Raw genomic sequence first — 19,585 nt, 5'->3', positions numbered from 1 at the left:
CTTACTTATCAGACCTTCTTTCTCCTCACCTTCCCACTAGGGCCGTCCGTTCTGGTAGTCAAGGTCTGCTGTCTCAGCCCAGGATTTCCTCTGCCCCATCCCGGATTTGCCTCTTTTCACTCACTGCCCCTCACTCCTGGAACCTTCTTCCCCCACAAGCAAGAGCCATCACTTCTTTAACCAGCTGTTCAGAGAAGCCTTCCCAGGCATTGCATAATTGTCACTTACTATTTGATGTTCTTTTGGTGCCTGTTTATCAAACCATTTCCTGTATTGCTATGTACTGTATATGTATTATCCTACTTGAGAGTATGTATTTTCCCTGGAAAATGATTAACCATCCATTATGAAGCCAAGCCCTCCCTCCAGTCCATCTGCCTTGGTCCAGGCCTCAGAGGTAGAGAGGAACTGCTGGACCTCTTACCCTTTCCCTCCACCACTCCCTTCTCCTTCTGTGTCATGTCTTTTTAGATTGTAAGCCCGAGGGCAGGGATCCGTCTAACTAAAAAGATTGTATGTACAGCACTGTGTAAATTTACAGTGCTTCATAAATAAAGGTTAATAATAATAATAATAATAATAATAATAATAATAATAATAATATATTAGGCTTGGTATGTATGAGCTGTGGCAACAGTCAATGTTATAAATCATTATGTTATAAAAATAAATTATTAAGTTTCCAAAAAAAAAAGTTGGGAGAAACAGAAGCAGGAAATACTATTGGTGAAAACAGTCATTGTGTCGATATTCATATAACTCAGGATGTCCAAGGACTGAGGGTAATTGATATTGAACTAAAATTACAGAGAACAGCATAGTTTGCTCTTTTCAAATGTTCTGTCAATTCCCTCTGCTGCATCCAATATAGGTCACTGTCAGAGATAAGAACCTGAAACCATCGATCTGGCTCAGTATGTCTGCTCTTATGTTCTTAAAGTTTACTTCCACACACCTAGAGCTGGACTTATCCAAGCAGTGTCAAGCAGAAGTCAAACTTCTAGCAATACTGACAGTAGAGTCAATTTTGGCTGAAGTTAACACACACAAGTGCTTTCTTCCTATGGTAGCACTAGGAGAGCAAACTGCAGGTCCAGCTCCTCATAGTGGAAGAACAGAATTGGAGGCATAAATATTTAATAAGCTCACAGCAGTAATGCTTGTTCAAACTGATAATTTCAGAGAAATCTTTCTGAAATTAACTCCCATTACTATAGCTGGGCTCAGACCAGCTCCTCCACTGTACTTTTCTAAAATTCCCATTCCTCTCTGCTGCCTGGATATGTGCTATGCAAATGTTCTTTGGGTGGGGGGGATGTCTGCTGGAGATGCAGTTTACAGACCATACAGTCTGCTGCTTTAGAACATGCACACTGGTCAGGAGAGGGGCAAGCAGAATTATTTCATTGCCTGTTGGGTTTTTGCTGAATTACACATATGGAAATCCTCTGGAGGCATAAAAAGGTTGCTATGTAGGTGGCGACATGTGCAAGGGCTTAAGGAAACTTTCCAGCCAAGAAAGCTCCCTGCAATGTGAGCTTCAGGTACACCAAATACCTCAACATTGTTTTTTTTTCCCTATCAACTAATTGATTAATTGACCAGCCATTGAGCAAAAACACACCTGTTAATCAAAACAAGAACAAAACATACATTTTCAGTCATTTTGGAGGATTCCTTGATCTAACAGAGGTGTAAAGTATGCCACCCCCTATTTCACTGTGATATATATTGATGGCACTGCAGCAGAACACATCTTTAAGCAGATGCACACCACTATTAGTTTGTATCTTGTATTCAGCTTTCAATATGAATTTGCTGGCTTTCACAATTAAATCTGTTACTAACATTTGTTGATGAACCACTTGCCCAATGGTTTTTATAGTTTAAACACTTATAAGGCTTTCTACTAGTGATAGTGTATGCAAAATTGTTCCAAGGTGAGGGTTGTGCACACATGTTTTCACCACTGAATATCCTAGCAGAAGATAATACCCTGTGCCTTCAGGGATTCTCTTTGCTGAGTCAAAAAGCAACCCAAAGGGCTTGCTTTCAATGAGCTCAGTTTCTCCCTTCTCCCATGTCAATTGTTCTCAATTCAAAAACTCCACAATAGCAATGAATCTTAGTTCATCTGGAATACTGCCCACTCATGCATGGGATGTATGTGCCAAACTGCAAAGAAATCTTGCTAAAATTGAAAAGGCAATAAACAGTCCAAGAATTGCATCTTGAAGTATAGCTTCTAGGTATCTTGTCCTGACAATCAAAATGAATCTATAACAAACAGAAAAGATCAGATTCTGAATAACACTCCACACAAGAGAGAAAACAGGAAATCTACTTAATATATATGGCAGTTTAATGACTACTCAAAGCTGGGATTTGCTACTGTGGCCTTATAATGAAGAATGTCAGGTAACAGGACCAAAATCTTTGGAATACTCAATGCAAAAGGAAGTGTGAGAATTCAGGAGCATCAATCTAACCTGTTGTCGTTGCCCTAGCTGTCTTTATTGATATCCCACCTTTTCCCAGGATTTGAGACTAAAAGAGTCTTACAATGTAAGAATTACAGCTTAATTAAAGCATACAAAAACTAAACATTAAAACAGAATTAAACTATTAAACATATTACAACAATTTAAAACATGCACTTTCTAAAATGATTTTTAAAAGAGTTGAAACAGTACAATTTAAAGTAATACAAGTAATAGCCCTTTTCTTAAAAGCTGACAGTTCTAAAATCTATCTGAATAAAAATGGCTTCACTTGCCATTGGAAGGATAGCAAAGAGGGATTCATCTAGGAAATACCTTACTATTTATGACTGTGCAATATCTGATCAAATTTTCACATGAAGCTTTTTAGTTTTCACCAGTAATTCTGAAGGTAACCACAGACATGGTATGCACTCTGGGACTGCTTTTATAGAGCTTCCATTTGATTTAAGAGAAGTCATACTGGCCTACCATGCTTGTTGTTGTTTAATCAAAAACAGGCTCCTATTTGTTACTGTTTAAACAATATCTGACGAAGGTAAAGAAGCAGATTTGCACTGATCAAGACAGATCTGAACAAGATCAGGATGAGATGCTGAGAATGATTACAACTTGCCACAGAAGAGAAACAGTGTTCAAATGAAACTGCTGTCGCTGTGGCATCTGGGAACACAAGCTTCAGCAGAGAGCAAGACCATCTTTCATTAACTCTTATCTGATAAAAAGACTGTGGTCTCATCTATTTTAATCAAGTCCTTGCAACTGCCATTCATGTATACATTCTCATTGAGCTGGACTGTTGTAATATTTGCTTCATGACCAACCATCGCAGACCAAAGTTTACCATGTTTCCAACATTACTCCAAAACATTATCCTGGTATTTCAAGGAAATTCATATATTTGGTTATTAAGTGACAAGCTACCAAGTAGAAAACCTACATTTTTGACTCAGTCATTAGCAACTGTCTCATCCCTCCAGAGCCACCATGTTCTTTAAGACTGAAAGAGGCTATCAAGCATAGACAAGAAGGACACAAGGCTGCTTCCCTAAGAGCCAGAAAGTGCAAAGTGCAGCCTACTGTACATCTATGGCCCCCAAAGTGTTTTTGCACCCCCACACACACACAAAGAAAGAAAAAGAAAAAAGCTATCATCAACCATCAGCCGTAAAATGCTATATGGAGAACTGAAAATAGAATAAGGAAATGTCCTAAAAGAGAATTTTAAGTGGTATCTTATTTCAGTCAGGCTAACCAGAAGAGTGAATAGTTCCACCCACATGTTGGTGGGGAAGTACTTATTTACACATGTGGCTAGACTGTCTGAGTGTCCAAAGTCTGGTCTCAAATACTTGATCAAATTACAGCCATCACAAAACAAAAAAATCTATTACTCTCTTTGTTTATTGGCAATAACAAATTGCTTAAATCAGATGCCATCTGATCTTGGAAGTTAAGCAGGGTCAGCCTTGATAAGTACTTGGATGGGAAACAACCAACGAATACCAGGTACTACAGGCTATATTTCAGAGGAAGGAATTGGCAAAACCATCTCTGAGTCTTCCTTGCTTAAGACAATCCTATAAAATTTGTGGGGCCACTATAAGTTGACAGGCACCTTGAAGGCGCGTGCGCGCACACACACACACACACCATAAAATATTTCATTATGTTTGGTGAATGCCCACAAAATATTTGATAAGAACTGGAAAGAAGGCAAGTTAATGCTGATTGGTGGGTGAACATGATTGGTGGGTGAACATTGGACTCACTCCCTGTAGAGAAATTGTGACATAGCACATGAATGTCTACAGATCAGTGAAAAAATTGGTCTGGTTCTCCCTCCTAGAATATGTTAACTGTAGTTAACAGTAGAACCAGTGTGGAGTAGTGATTTGAGCATTGGACTATGACTTTGAAGACTAGGGTTTGAATCCCAGCTGAGCCATGTAAACCACCTGGTTGACCTTGGGCAAGTCACCTTCTCCAGTCTCAGGGGAAGGTAAAGGCAAACCATCTCTGAACACATCTTGCCAAGAAAACGACATACGATCTAGTTTCAGTCTAACACCAGACTATTTATTATGAACAATGTCATCTTCTATTTAGCCTTTCAGTAATGAATTTCTACTCATGATTGTATCCCATCTGTTGTTTGTTCATTGTTGTTATTGAATTGCAAATTACACATACACACACACACACAACCACCTTTTGGGGAACCCTTTTGAGGATTTTGAGTTTTGGAACCAGACACATGGCTTTGTTAAACTAGCAAAACTTGCAATTTAAGAAAGGGAAAAAAGTTTCTGATTCTTCTAGACATCAGTAACCACTTCTTGGGGAGACATACTAGACATCTATGATCCTCCAGCAACCACAGATTTCCAGCTGCTTCCAACTTCTTCCAACTTCAAGCTGTTTCTCACACCACTGATGCTGTCCTGCTACTATATCACCACAAGTGAGTATGATCAAATTAAAAATTCCAAAGTTAATTTTAGAAAGTGATTAAATAATTAATGTTCATTTCATAACAATGAATTTAATACATTTAATTTAATCTTAAGTCTTAAATAAAGAAATACAATTTAATGAAATATAGAAATAAAATTTAATGAAATGAAACAAAATTTTAAAAAAATAAGTAGATTAAGTTCAAAGGTAAAGTTTAAATTAAATTAACTAATTCTGAATAGTACAGCATTTGAGGGCACTTTAGTTTGTTAATGTACAGAAGTGTACTATAAGTACAATGACTTCAAAATAAAAATAGCATTTAATGTTGTAATCTATTTTTAATATATTTTAGCTATTTTAACTATATCTATTGGTGTGTGTGTACTGCTAATTCATATGTATTTTAACTTTTAAAAAATCCCTAAATCCAAATAACAAAATGGCATGAGATAAGCAGAAATAGATTGAATGTTCCAGACATACACTTCACTGTTGGCTGGTGTTATATGTCTCATGGCCATAAAAACCATGCATTTATTTTCAATTTTTAAGGTGCATCTGCATTATAGAAGTAATGCAGTTTGACACCAGTCTAACTGCCATGGCTCCATCCTACAGAATCCTGAAATTTTGGGAAGCACAGCACTCTGGCAGTGAAGCTAAAGACCTTGTAAAACTACATATATCAGAGTTCCATAGGATGGAGCTACAGCACTTAAAGTGGCGTTAAACTGCATTATTTCTACAGTGTAGATGCACCTTCAGTGAAAGATACTAAAACGAGTTTTTGTCAAATTTCTCAAAAAGTAAACATCCATATTCAAAACTCGAGTAGTTTTTTTCTCAGTAAACTGAAGCATGGTATAACCTCATTAATCTGAAGGATCAGTAGGGTAGCCAGGGCATGGTGGTGGCAGTGGTTGCTAATTATAAATTGAAACAAGTAAGAGGACAGTTTATATAAGGCCATGGTGTCATTAGTTATTTGATTCCAAGTCTACATATTCTATTAAAGAATCAACAGGGGGGGAAATTATGGCCATTCAGTAAGTGTTGTTATCTAAGAATTTTAATTAAATGATAGCTGTACACAGGATCTTCAGCTGTGCTTGGATGTAATGTGAATTCCAAAACAAAAGCTTGTACAGATACCAGATTAACAATCCTAATCTCAGGTTGACACTTTATTACTGAAATTGGATCAAGAGGTACCAACGTGTCCAAGGGAGGAGTCTCCTATCCCTCTAAGATCCCCCTGGGAACAAAAGGAATTTTGGAAGGTGTAGTTTCCTACAGGGAGAGTGCAATAATAATTCCACAGGTCAAAACTGCCAATGCCTCAAAATATACCCTCCAGTTCTCTAGTGCTGAAGCCTGTGGTAATGCATCTCTGTATTACAGAAAACTGGAACAAATGTGGGTGGAAAGAACTGCTGGGATGCTGCAATAATTAATGTGATCAGAAGGAGATATAAGCAATAAAGGACATAAAGGAAAGAGTAGTATGAATGTTATTCTTGATTGAATCTGACTAATATGTCACAGTTCTGAAGGGGAAGGGAGATAAGGGACAGGTATTGTATCAATCCACTTTTCAGGTATTTTATTAATCCGAATCCTGGTCTACATTATCTGTGCCAGTGTTTCCAGGTTATCACTGGGAGTAAGTTCCTTTCTCACATATATACTATCCAGACTGTAAGGAGATAAAAGAAAATGATACGATTTCCCAAGACAGTCCAGATTGTCTTAATGCTTTTTAATTCACAACAAGTTCTCACCATTAAGCCACTTGGAGTTGTACTGTGCTGTTCTTAGAGGTGGGACATTTCCAAGGCTGCGGTAAATAGCTGGATCCCGTCCTGAGAAATCAATGACAGTTGCAGCATAGAGTTCTCCTTGTGATGTGATCACAGCTGTCGAGTTGTGCCGAGGATCATAAGGGCAACGTGCTACCCCATTTATTTTCTCAATTATTTTGCTAATATTTCCTACCTGTAATCAAAAAAGAGTTGGAAGTTGTAATGACAACAACTTGATAGATATAACATTGGCCAACTTATGTGCTAGTGTTTTTGTACAATCCCCCACACTGTACATTATCATATACACTCGACTATAAGTCAACCTCATGTATAAATGGAGGGCAGGCTTTAGAGGCAAAATTATGGATTTTGATATGGTCTGTGGATAAATTGCAGGTAAAAGATAGAGGCAGGTAACAAAGGATGTAAAGGATGAAGCAAAGGGAAACAATGCCAAAGAACTTATAAAATTCTGGCAGTCATAACTGTTTGTGCTCACAGTAAAGCAGGAGTTCCCAACCTGGGGGTCACGCAATCTTTTCTCGGCAGTCACCAGGCTGGGAGTCCCCCCTGCCTGCCCCTTCTCCCTGTGGGTGCTGGTGCTGGCACAGGCACCCGCAGGGAGAAGGGGATGGGGGCAGGGCTGCCTCCTCTTGTCTTTATTCCCGCGGCCACCAGGCGCCCGTGGGGAGAAAGGGACAGGGCGGGGCTGCCTCCTCCTTTATTTTATCCCATGGCCGCCAGGTGCCCATGGGGAGAAAGGGACCGGGTGGGGCTGCCTCCTCCCCCATTTCTTCCCGTGGCTGCCAGGCACCCGCGGGGAGAAAGGGACAGGGGCTACCTCCTCCTCTTTTCCCCATGGCTGCCAGGCAACCGCAAGGAGAAGGTGACAGAACTGCAAGCCCCAGCAGCCTTTGTGGCTGGAAGTTGCACCCCTTCTCCCCTGGGGGCTTCCCTAATTGATTGGGAGCCCAGGAGGGGGCGGAATATCCAGCCACAAAGCCCACTGGGGCTTGTAGGCAACCAAAAGTCCCGCCCCTTCCTGGCCTCCCAACTAATCAGGTTGGGAAGCGCTGCCGTAAAGGATGAATGGATGAGAGAGTAGAAGGGAGTCAGTGCTTGTTTTAGGTGCCTTCAGGACTAAGCTCTCAATTTTTATTACTCTACTCAGAGAATAGAATGATTCCATATGAGTTAAAGTACAGCACTTAGATACTTACATAGATACTTACATGTACTAATATATTTATATACATTGACCCATGGATACATTGATGCATGGTTTTTGGGTCATTTTTTTAACTACAATTTCTAGACTTAATCCAGGGACATAGCCAAGTTGGGGGGGGGGGTCCATGGGCTCTGGAATCTCCCTTCCATCAATATAATGAATGGTGCATGTGCCTGTGGTGTACACGTGCATCTGCATTTGACCCCCCCTTCCCAAAATCCTATATACATCCTGCTTATACATGGGTATATACAGTAAACTCCAGCTGTCCCTCCATATCCATGGATTCTTTATGCACAGATTCATCCATCCATGGTTTGAAAACATTTTAAAAATATATAAATTCCAAAAAGCAAACTTGATTTTGCCATTTTATATAGGGGACATCATTTTATTATTCTGCTGTATTTAATGGAACTTGACCATGCACAGACTGTTTTTCAAGAGTGTTCCTGGAACCAAGCCCCAGCTGATACTGTGGTAGCCCTGGATAATGCTAAATTTACTGAATGCAAGGCCTGTAGTAAAAAAAGAACTTGTAAAGTTCTGGTCTAAACATACCATATTTATGATCTTTATAAAATGATAAATGCTATCTCTACAAAATAATGTTGTTCTTTTCTCCAAAAAGTCCCTTATGACCTCAAGCTGTAGGCCAGTGGTGGACAAAGGGCCACATGCAGTCCCCAGAGCAATTTCTGTGGCCCACAAGGGGTCAAAAATTAAGGAGCATGGAGGCATTTTTGCCATGTGTCCCAGGCCATTTTAGATCCATTTGAAGGCGTTTTTTAAAGAAAAAGAGGAAGTAAACTGCAAGTGAAAAAGGGCCTTACATGGCCATAAAATGGGCCAAGGGGCCCTAAAACATGGTGAAAAGTTCCCTACTGCCCCTATAGGGAATTTGGGGGCAAAAGGTTTTTGCATCTGCTCATTAACTATCTGAAGAAATGTCAACAGCCAACACCACCAATAATTTGTGACAATACATCGCATCATTCCGTGTTTAATTAAATTTGAGATGGCCCACGGGAAAATTGAGACGGTCCACGGGCTAATCAATAAATATTATTTAAATACTATAAAACTAATTAAATTCAGCATTAAGATACTACAAACAGGCAAAGCATATATCGATAAACTATGGCAAGAAATCTGAGGGACTCAGATCCTGACACCCCTTTATTCTCTCTTCTTTTCCCACTTCCTGTTTTTCCTTCCAAGTTACAACTGCAGTTCCACATTACTACAACAACCCCAGTGTGTCCTCCACTCAGTCAAACTCCTTAATGTTCTGATCAAGTTCTGATCTTCCAATTTGAAAAAGTTAAGAAACAAAGACTATTGTCAATATTTTGAAGATATAACATGAATTTTAAACCCAGGTTTGAATGACCTGACCAAAAAAAAAAAAAGCATTAGGGAGGGATGGAGTGAGCAAGCTTTGACATAGGCACTGATAGGGTCCTCTCTCTGGTCCTAAATATGCAAGAGTACTCTGATATAGAAGGGTCTCTCTTGAAAGTCTAATAGGTGGGCAGATTGCTATAAGAGAATCTGGAACAACAGTTCAAATGGTTTAACATCTTCATGTCAGCTTTTGAAAGGAAGCCAGGAATAAATTGGAAGCCAGAGAACCACATGCTTCTTATATGTAGTAGCCATTATCATATAATGTGGGTTTTGGTCACTGATGCAGCTCTATTTATGGCACATTAGCTTAAACCAGGTATGATTTAGCTAAGATGTGTATCATCATGGCCAAGAACATGTGTAGCTGGCACACTTACCCAAGCTCTGCAAAGGCATATCTGTTCATGGCCAACACCTAGACATCCACACAATTAAGTTTTGTACTTAATAATGTCATCATTTATGCATCATTTTCTAAAAGATAACTTCTTTTGATGTATTACTGCATTTAACTAGCTTGGCAATGTAACATACCATGTATCTTCTAGCTGCTGTTTCTCCTGTAATATCTTCTACTATATAGCTAGGCTTCTTTCAGTGTTCTTTTAGAATAATACTAATTTTCTATTATTTGCCTTTGCTATTTCATCTCTGCTCTGATGAACATGAAAGCTGGCCATTTATAATAAACAATTTGTTTTCTTACAATTCATTTATATTGCCCTCTCACTCATACTGAAAGAGGAGAAGTACAATTTACCTGTCTGCTGGAACACACTGGTGAAAATGCATTGGTGCCACAAGTGAAAATTTTCTTTCCATAAACAATCAGAACACGAATGTAGTTCTGGCATTCCTCCTGAAGCAGAGATAGAAAAGACACTTTAAATAATGATGAACAATGTCAGTTTAGCATGTGTTGATACTCCTTGGGACTTAATTCTAGATCATGATTTGGATGCCAAATGTTTAGCAAATACTCCTTACTGAGTAAACATAACCAAGCCCCAGAAGACATAGGCAGTGGTAATTCTAATTCAGAAGTCTGGTGATGGGTGATGCATCCAACATCTTGAGAACCACATAATTCCCACCCCTTCTCTAAAAATCTGCCTTTAATGTTACTGAACACTAATGGAATCAAGGCATAGCATATTTAGTGATGATACACAGTGCTGTATTTCTCAAACTGGAGCTTTATGCCAATAGTGACAACTAGTAATATCACAGAAGTGGAAGAGAGATTCCTAGGATTTTGAGTATCTGCTTTTGTGGAAAAGACAAGTAACCTGAAAGTCCTCCAATCCTCAAATTAAATGGAGCACAGAACAGAACAAAATTACCACTGCTATTATTATTAACCACCATTACTAATCACTCTAAAAAAAAAAAAAAAAACTCTGGTCACTCTAATTGCAAAATAGTATCCAGCCTTGGAGAAGGTTTACTTTAAATGGCAGTAGTGGCAAGTTCATGGGGGCATCACATAAATTATGTTCTTTCCTAAGGGACATTATCCACCAACTGAGGGAAAAGGAGCCAAGACATTACAATGAGCACAGCAGTGAGGCTAAAGTGGAAACAGTCTAGATGCTGTGTAGACGAAGATAAAGATAAAGATAAACCAGAAGTCTTAGCTGAGGAGTTTGCTATTCAGCTCTAAGTGATCCTGGAAAGTGTAAAAACTCACAGCCCATGTGTGATATGTTTTATAAAACTAAATTAGATTATTGGCAAAGTGTGGCATAATAACATACAATCACCTGCAAAAAAAAATCAGCATATCTCATTCATGAAGATCAATCATTTTCTTCAATTGTCTGTTTCACTACTGAGAAACTAGAATTTGATAAATCAGTAAAATTTAAGCAACATGCAGAACAGTGATGCTTCAACTGCTACCCAAAGGGACATGGTGAGTAATGCTCCTATAGTCAGCCCAACAGGATTCTTGTCCACCCTATCAATAACAGCAGAGCCAACTTTGGTGTGGATATTGTTCTTCACAATCAGTAAAATTGTGCATTCATATGCTGTCTTCTAGCCTCTCCTGCTCACCATTGGTAGAAATCTGATTGCAGCCATAGCTTGCGGTTCTAGGTAAAAAACAGAAATCATACCCAAATATACTACAGCTTGGAAAAACTACTGGTTGTGTATTTCAGATTATTATTATTATTATTATTATTATTAAACTTTATTTATAAAGCACTGTAGGTTTATGTGATTACTTTAGAAAAAATGAATCTCAATCATAGTTGAAAAAATAATTTGCTAAACACATGCAGAAATATCTTTGTTTATTTAAATTGCATTTTCTCTTCATTCTTTGGAGACTAGAACTGTGTAATAGAATTGTAGCCTGCAGCTGAAGACCCATCTCCTTCTTCTGACCAAAACCCTAGTTTCCATCTCCCTACCACAAAAAATGTCACGATGCTTGACATTTCCCAAAAGATCTAATTTTCACATTGCAACAATGTAAGTATCCCAAACCATAATGGATGGAAGGAAAAACAATTCCTGAGTCATAAGACAACATTCTTTCCTTTTATTTATGATACTGAAATCATCTCAGCAAAGCTCTCTGCAAACAAGGTACCAATATGCCCTTGCTGCTGCTGTTTTTTTAATCAAGGATCCTAAGAGAAATGGTTGAACAGATCTGAACTGCCATAAAAGGCCTTGGGAACACTCACAATGTGCATGTCAACAGCATCATGTTCCTTGGAGATACTTCATACGCCTTATTTCTCAGTTCCATTACGTCTTGATCAGATACACAAGGATCAGATTTTAAATTCCCTTTAGCCTAGAGCAAGGCTTCAGATTTGGCAACTGAGCACATTATCTTTCAGAAATAGATAAACTGTGGGTTATTGTACATGGGTCTATCAGATGGAGCTTGAAAAACAAAAACCTATGTGCCTGGAGCTGAATTCTTGCAATCTTATTCTCCAGTGGACTTTCCTCCGACTTTACTGTAAGCCATGTAAGCCAACAAACTTATAGGGCCAAAAAAGGTTTAGGATGGCCCTAACTTGCTCAGATAGTACCCTGACATGCTCACATAGTACATTCAAATAACTTAGATATATTGTACAACACTTGAGGATATTGTAAAACTAGAATTCTCAAACCTGAAGTTTTAAGAGTTTGTTTGAGCATAGGATTACATCTCTGGAAACTAGAGTTCCAATCCCAGATCACATATGAAAACCCTGGGTGATCTTGGACAAGTCATACTTAGCCTCAGAAGAAGGCAAAGGCAACCCTGAACCTGCAAACAAATCTTGTCCAAAAAAACCCTGTGATAAGGTCACCATAAACTGGAAATAATTTGAAGGTGTACAGCAGCAGCAGCAATTTTATTATCTCTGCATGATAAGGAACTCAGGGGCCTCCTTTCATCGTGTTACTTGGTATATAAGAAAAACTGACCCATGCTAGGTAACATTTACCACAGACTTGCTTCCATTCATATGATTTTATCAGAGTCTTGGCCAATGCATGGCTTGAGTCCATGGCCTATGTGTTTGCAACTGCAGTGGTCCAGCAGGCTAATGCTTGCACATGTAATGACTGATACCTGACTTAAATGCCAAAAATTAGGTAAATTTGATTTATACTGCCCAATGTATGTGTGTCTTCATGTTACCTGTTGATTTACAACAACCCCATAAGGATTACTTAGGCAAGAAATACTCAGAGGTGGTTTGCCAATTTCTTCCCCAGAAATATAGTCTACAGCACCTGGTATTAAGTGGCAGTCTCCCATCCAAGTACTAACCACAGCTGACCCTGCTTGGCTTCCAAGAACAGGCAGGATCTGGTTCCTTTAGTGCGTTTAGGACCCAATGTCCCTTGCAAATCATATCACATAGAACGATTCTCAGTATACCCAGTCCCCATGTGTGTTGTTTGGGTAGAAGGCTCAAAAGAAACACTGTTGGTTGCACTACGCATGCAAAAGCAGGATTTGTGGTTGTATTTTGTATTAGGTAATACATAATATACACAAAATACTAACGGATAAGAGATATGAGTTATTATCAAGGTTCTAGCTTCCAAGTCTAAGCCATGCCTCAAGCTTTTTCAGAGACTGAAATATGGCATCTTTAGTATAGGATCTCTACATTTACATTTCAATAGATCTCCATTTCAATTGATGATGAAGTGTTGTAAGTGCACACAGGTTCACACTCATAAAACAGGTATATCACTTCATGCATACAAAAAAGTCAAGTCAAGCTGTATCAGCTCATATCGTGGAGCCTTGTGCAACACCCCTAAATAATTACCACTTCCACAAGAACCTCTTTTTGTATTCCCTCATTTTACATAAGTTCTGAGGAGAGGTACATTTTCAGGATACTAGAAACAACACTGAAAGCTCTCGAAGGTCTGCATGTTCCTTGCCCTCAAGCAATATCAATTTATTAGATACTTGTTCTTTACAATTACAAGAACTTGCTGCTGGTTTTTGGTTTTTAAAATGTCTCAATCGTTTTACCATACTGTACAGAGCCTCTGTATCACAATGCAAAATGCATCCTAGTCAAACCAATGAATCATGCTCTTTAATGTGAGAAAGAGTGATAGGCAACGTAATACTGACAGTACTGTATCTGATTTTTAAAAAAATATAGTGCTATAATAATAATAATAATAATAATAATAATAATACAGATTTAGTAATAAAGAAAATCCCTAAGAAAGTACAGATTGGGAAAGGGGAATGTAACTGAATAAATAAATGTCCACTTAGTTACAAGAAGGGTAGGAAAGGTTTGGCCCTCCAGATGTTGTTGGATTGTAACTCTCATCATCCCTAGACAGCATAGCCAAGGATGAGAGATTATGAGAGCTACAGTGCAACAATACCTGGAAACTAATGGGTCTCCCATTGTAAACAAAAACAACAATCTTTACCCTACTAAAGTTTAACAAGTCAGGTACTTGTTTTTATATGCTTCTCAGTGACCTATGTTTTGTTGCAGGTCAGTTACACCCAGTGAAACTGACTACAATAAAAACTTAAGAAAACAATACTGCTTATAGACTTAGTTGGAAATGGGAGGAAAACAGACCCCCACTCTGCCTTTTCAAAGAAATTTAATTCAGGAGCACAGAGAAACTATTTTAATGCATTTGCTGCCGTCTGTCCTAATTTTCTTTGAACACCTTGCAAGCTGCAAAACACTGTTATTAACATGCTCTCGGATATTTATATTTATTTCTTTAGACAAACAATTTCATTAATCAGTTTTGCCCAGTGTCCCAGCCAAGCTGTCTTCTCTTGGCGTGCAGAAGATACCAAACAGGATTTACTAATGATTTTCTGTCTCTTGTTTGTTTTTAATGTCTGTGAGACTCTTTATTGCAAAAGTTTATAAGCCATTTTTAAGGAAGACAGAGAGGACTAGCACTGCATTCCACGGTGAATAAGGAAAGGAAGGGAGTTCAGCCATTTGGAAAAGGCACTTCTACATGACTCAAAACCTGATCCACTGTCTGTCTTGTCTCGAACAGATGGTTGGGGTTTCCCCCCCAAGCTTAGAGTGACTAAAATGGTGAAAGGTCTGGAAACCATGCCCTATGAGAAACGACTTAGGGAGCTGGGGATGTTTAGCCTGGAGAAGAGAAGGTTAAGAGGTGATATGATAGCCCTGTTTAAATATTTGAAAGGATATCATGTTGAGGAGGGAGCCAGCTTGTTTTCTGCTGCTCCAGAGAACAGGACCCGGAACAATGGATGCAAGCTACAGGAAAAGAGATTCCACCTGAACATTAGGAGGAACTTCCTGACAGTAAGGGCTGTTCGGCAGTGGAATGCACTTCCTCGGAAGGTGATAGAGTCTCCTTCCTTGGAGGTCTTTAAACAGAGGCTGGATGGCCATCTGTCGGGGATGCTTTGATTTTGATTTCCTGCATGGCAGGGGATTGGACTGGATGGCCCTTGTGGTCTCTTCCAACTCTATGATTCTATGATTCTATGACATCTTCCCAAGTCAAAAAATCAAAGGAAGTCTCTTAGTGCAGCAAGACAAAAGATATTGTTTAAAACATCTTACTTTTCATATTCAGGATGGTGACCAGCCAGATGAACTGGAAAGGCCAGAGAGCCACATGGAAGGAAGAGAAAGAAGGGACTTGGGATAGAGATGGGTGGATGGGAGAAGCAGGACATTCACTCTAACTGCTCCCTTCCTCCCAAGAGCACATAGCAACTAAAAACCTTGCAAACAAACAAGGTTTGAGCCACAGATGAAAAATATTTAAAATCACAAACTAAGCAACAAATATATAAAAGCATGTTTAAGATAAAGTTGAGTGTGGTGTTCCACTTGAATATATCACAGGAGGTCAACTCAGAAGGAGAGTCAATTGCATGCAAGGAGCTAAGATGACAATCTGATTAAAAGAGGACTCACCAATGGGATTACTTTTCCATAGTGATGTGATTGCATGATCCTGTGATGTAAGAGGCTATGATGATGGCAGCAGTGCTGCTGGTAGGGTATCCCATGTCAGACAGGCTTTTGCTGAGGAGCCAGACTAAATGTGGGTAACTACTACTGGATGGCACACTGTGACACTGGCAGAGGATGTCTCAGAGGCAATGGTAGTGGCATCAAAGCTAACACATGTCACTAGTGAGCAAAAAGGGACTGAGGACTGAGACCTGTCACTTTTCACTGGACTCTTCTCCAGTGGATTGTGATTACCAACCTGGACTGGTATAGATATCTGGACTTCAGATCTGGTTAATTCCTCTTGGAAGGAAGATGTGGTTGCCAATTGCCTGAATGAGGCAATAGTGAGGATTACTCTTTGAGTAATGTAGTTTAGACCCAATGGTTTCAAATAATTACTACCCTGTGTCAAATATGCAATTTCTGGACAAGGTGCTGGAACATGTGGTGGCTTTTCAGCTCCAGGTAATCTTGGATGAGCCTGAGCATTTAAATCATTCTAATCCAGTTTCAGCCTAGTCTGAGTACAGAAATAACTTTGCTTGTCTTGGACTTGCACCACAAAAGGGACAAAAAAAAAAAAAAAGAGTACCTCTTGGATCTTTCAATCACTTTTTGTTATCTTTAACCATAGTTTCTCTCTGATTTCTGAACTATTACCTTGAGGGCACCAAATTCTTTATTCTCCATACTGGGTGAAATAAATTGGAGGTTTGGGATGAAATGACACCAGTATACAGGCAATATTCTGTTCCACCTCACATTTTCACCAGCTTCACCCAGAGATTATGTGGAAGTTATAAACTAATATCTGAAGAAGAGGCTGCAGGATGGATAGGTATGAACAAGTTGTAACTTATATCCAAAAAAGTGAAGAACAGATAAATAGAGTAAGAACACAAAGCTGACCACATAATAGGGAACTGGATAAGTAAAATGGTACAATGAATGGGCGTCAGACTAGAAAGAGACTACAGAACCACATGGTTGTTGTTGTTGCTGCTGCTGCTGCTGCTGTTGTACACCTTCATGTCATTTCTGACTTATAGTACCTTAAATTGAACCTACTGGGGTTTTCTTGGCAAGATTTGTTCAGAAGAGGGTTGTCTTTGCTGTGCTCTGAGTCTGAGAGAGCATGATTTGCCCAAGGTTAGCCAGTGGGTTTCCATGGCTGAATGGGAATTTGAACGCTTGGGCCTTATCACACGCAGGGCAAAACGTGATTGAAACGTCATCCAAATGTTGCAGTAGCACCATCATGGAATCGTTCACGGGGAAGCCAGGAGGAGCCATTTTCTGAATAACAGGATATCCTGTTATTCAGAAAATCACTTCCCCACTAATGATTCCATGACAATTCCATAGTGGGAAGCTTCAATTACACTTTAGAAGCACACTTTAGAAGCATGATCAGACCCTGATGCTTCCGCAATGTTTGGATGACGTTTCGACCACATTTGCCCTGTATGTGATAAGATCTTTGTCTTCGGAGTCATAGAAGATTATGACTTCCTTTATTGGAGAAATGGCTGCTGCACGAACACTTTGATGACAGGAGAGGAGTGGGATGCCTCCTTGATTATTTAATCATGAGAAACAAACGCGATTGGAGATCATGTCATCACGGTTTTTAGACAATTTAGCCATGTGTTAGCAACAGTAAGCCTCCATGTGATAATCTCCATAGTGTAGTATTCAAGCCCACATAGATAGGGATAATGTGCAGCTGTTCTGCTGGATTTACATGGATGTACCTATAGTTCCAAGCCAGGAGAAACCAATGAGTTGATTGGGGGAGTTGGGGGGAGCTATGCTTACACCTGGGAGAACAACGTGGCTTCTTGCTACACTCAAATGACTCATTACAAATGCAGGGCACAAATCAAAAAGGTCCCAAGAAAGGCCTGCACTGCTGTTCCTGTCAGCAATGGTAAAGACTGCTGGGAAGACTGAATACACAAAAATTATTTATTCATTAATCCCAAATATTTGCAGAGGACTCACACAGTAACCATTTATGCCATTGAGACAATGGCGGGTTACAGACCGCCCTCAAGCGGCCATTTTCCCGCTGCCGCCATTCGCTGTGAGGGAAGCCCCAGCGGCCTTTTCAAAATGTGGAAGTGGCACCACGAGGGGCGAAGTGCGCCCTCGGGGTGTCACTTCCACCGCGACACGTCTGGACGCTATGCGTTCAAGACGTCAAAATGGCGGCGCCCATGTGGATGGGCGCTGCCATTTACGACATGCTCCGCACGTACTACGGAGAAGGGCCATGAGGAAGGTAAGACCCTTCCTAACCCTAATACGGCCCTTCCTAACCCTAGTACACGCGGAGTGCGTACTTTATGGCGGTCTGTAACCCGCCTATATTTCAGAGGAAGAAACTGGCAAAACCAAATCTGAGTATTTCTTGCCCCAAAAAACCTATAAAATTCATGGGGGTCACCATAAGTCAGCAGCCAACTTGAAGGCATATACACACAAATATGTGTGTCACACTTCTCTTATGGCCCCATAAAGACATAAACTGTATATGTTCCCAATCAGTTTTATTCACTTTTGGAAACTAGTATGAAAAATGGCAAAAATAATATTAAATAAAATACATATGGCTCTTTCTCTTGAAGAACACTGGGAACACTTGTGTGGATTCTCTTTGTCAGTATTTATACAAAATCCCATCCAACTGAGATAGGACTACCTAGAGGGGCATACGTGGCATGGAACATAGGTCAGTGACACACGTCTGATCAAGATGACATTGGGAGGCCCAAGTGTAAACAGTAGCTGTTCGAGACCTGTCACAAATCAGTTCACCACCTTTGATTTAAGTACATAACTGCTTTTCTTCAGTTATAGTAAAGCGAAAGTCATACATGGCTGAGATTTCACGAACTTGCTGCTAAACAATGTAAGTAAATCTGACTTCAGCATAAACTGTTTCACATTTTTTAAATTTAAAAAAATGCTTCTGGTCTGATACCATTCTGTTCATTGATTTAGATCAAACTATACCTCCTTTTGGAGTGGACTAGCTTTACTTCTCATGTAAATGCAACCAAATGATTGTAGAGTGAATCTTGGAAAAGTACCAATTTTATGTATTTATTGTGGTGGCAGAATTTCAAACATATGATGTCTGATGTTTTGTTGCAAATATTCCCAAGTGGTTGAAGAATCTGTAATTTTAACTGTAGCTTCCATGTATCTAGGGGAAGGTAGGTGGGAAACTTGCCTCAGTTTTTCCTTTGCTCTGACAGGATCTTCTGGTGTCTTCATCTGAGCCCCATTCTGTTGCCTAGGGAACCAAAACAGACAAGTCATATAACAATACCATGAACAGTTGCTTTTTGGCCAACTCGCATTTGGAGAAACAAGGAGACATCTAAAAGTAAGCTATGCTGGCCAATTTGCAGTAGACACTGTGTCAGGCTCTCTTGTTGTTTGCATCACTCTTGCTGTGCACAAAGAAAAGGTAATCGATAAAGAAATCAACCCTCTAGGAGTCGTGGCAACAAAAAGTTTGGAAATTTTCATATAAATGCAACTCCACAGTATAATTCAGCTTTAACTAGCTCTAATGATCAGCATTTTTACAAAAGGATTTCATATTTTTCTAAGTATCGGGAATACAGGATGCTCTGAAACTTAAGCATAGTGGCCACACTGCATATATCAAAGTGTGGAATGCCTGTTGCT

The 19,585-nt window shown here is 39.5% G+C and overlaps 1 protein-coding gene across 6 annotated transcripts in view; it reads right to left on the bottom strand.

Annotated features, from left to right (window-relative positions):
- The window catches only part of SEMA5B (semaphorin 5B), a 537,498-nt gene that overhangs the window by 127,319 nt on the left and 390,594 nt on the right, over window positions 1-19,585 (bottom strand). For all 6 annotated transcript variants that reach the window (XM_089520263.1, XM_089520262.1, XM_089520265.1 and 3 more), the window contains 3 exons: window positions 19,122-19,184; window positions 10,168-10,266; window positions 6,743-6,956 (listed from right to left, as the gene is read on the bottom strand). In XM_089520263.1, the coding sequence (XP_089376389.1) occupies window positions 6,743-6,956; window positions 10,168-10,266; window positions 19,122-19,184 (376 nt within the window). The remainder of the gene's footprint in view (window positions 1-6,742; window positions 6,957-10,167; window positions 10,267-19,121; window positions 19,185-19,585) is intronic.

The sequence above is a fragment of the Sceloporus occidentalis genome, unplaced genomic scaffold (genome assembly GCF_023333645.1).
Source record: "Sceloporus occidentalis isolate IW3139 unplaced genomic scaffold, rSceOcc1.0.p SCAF_4, whole genome shotgun sequence".
Lineage (NCBI taxonomy): Eukaryota > Metazoa > Chordata > Lepidosauria > Squamata > Phrynosomatidae > Sceloporus > Sceloporus occidentalis.
This window is presented reverse-complemented; position numbering and strand designations above follow the sequence as displayed.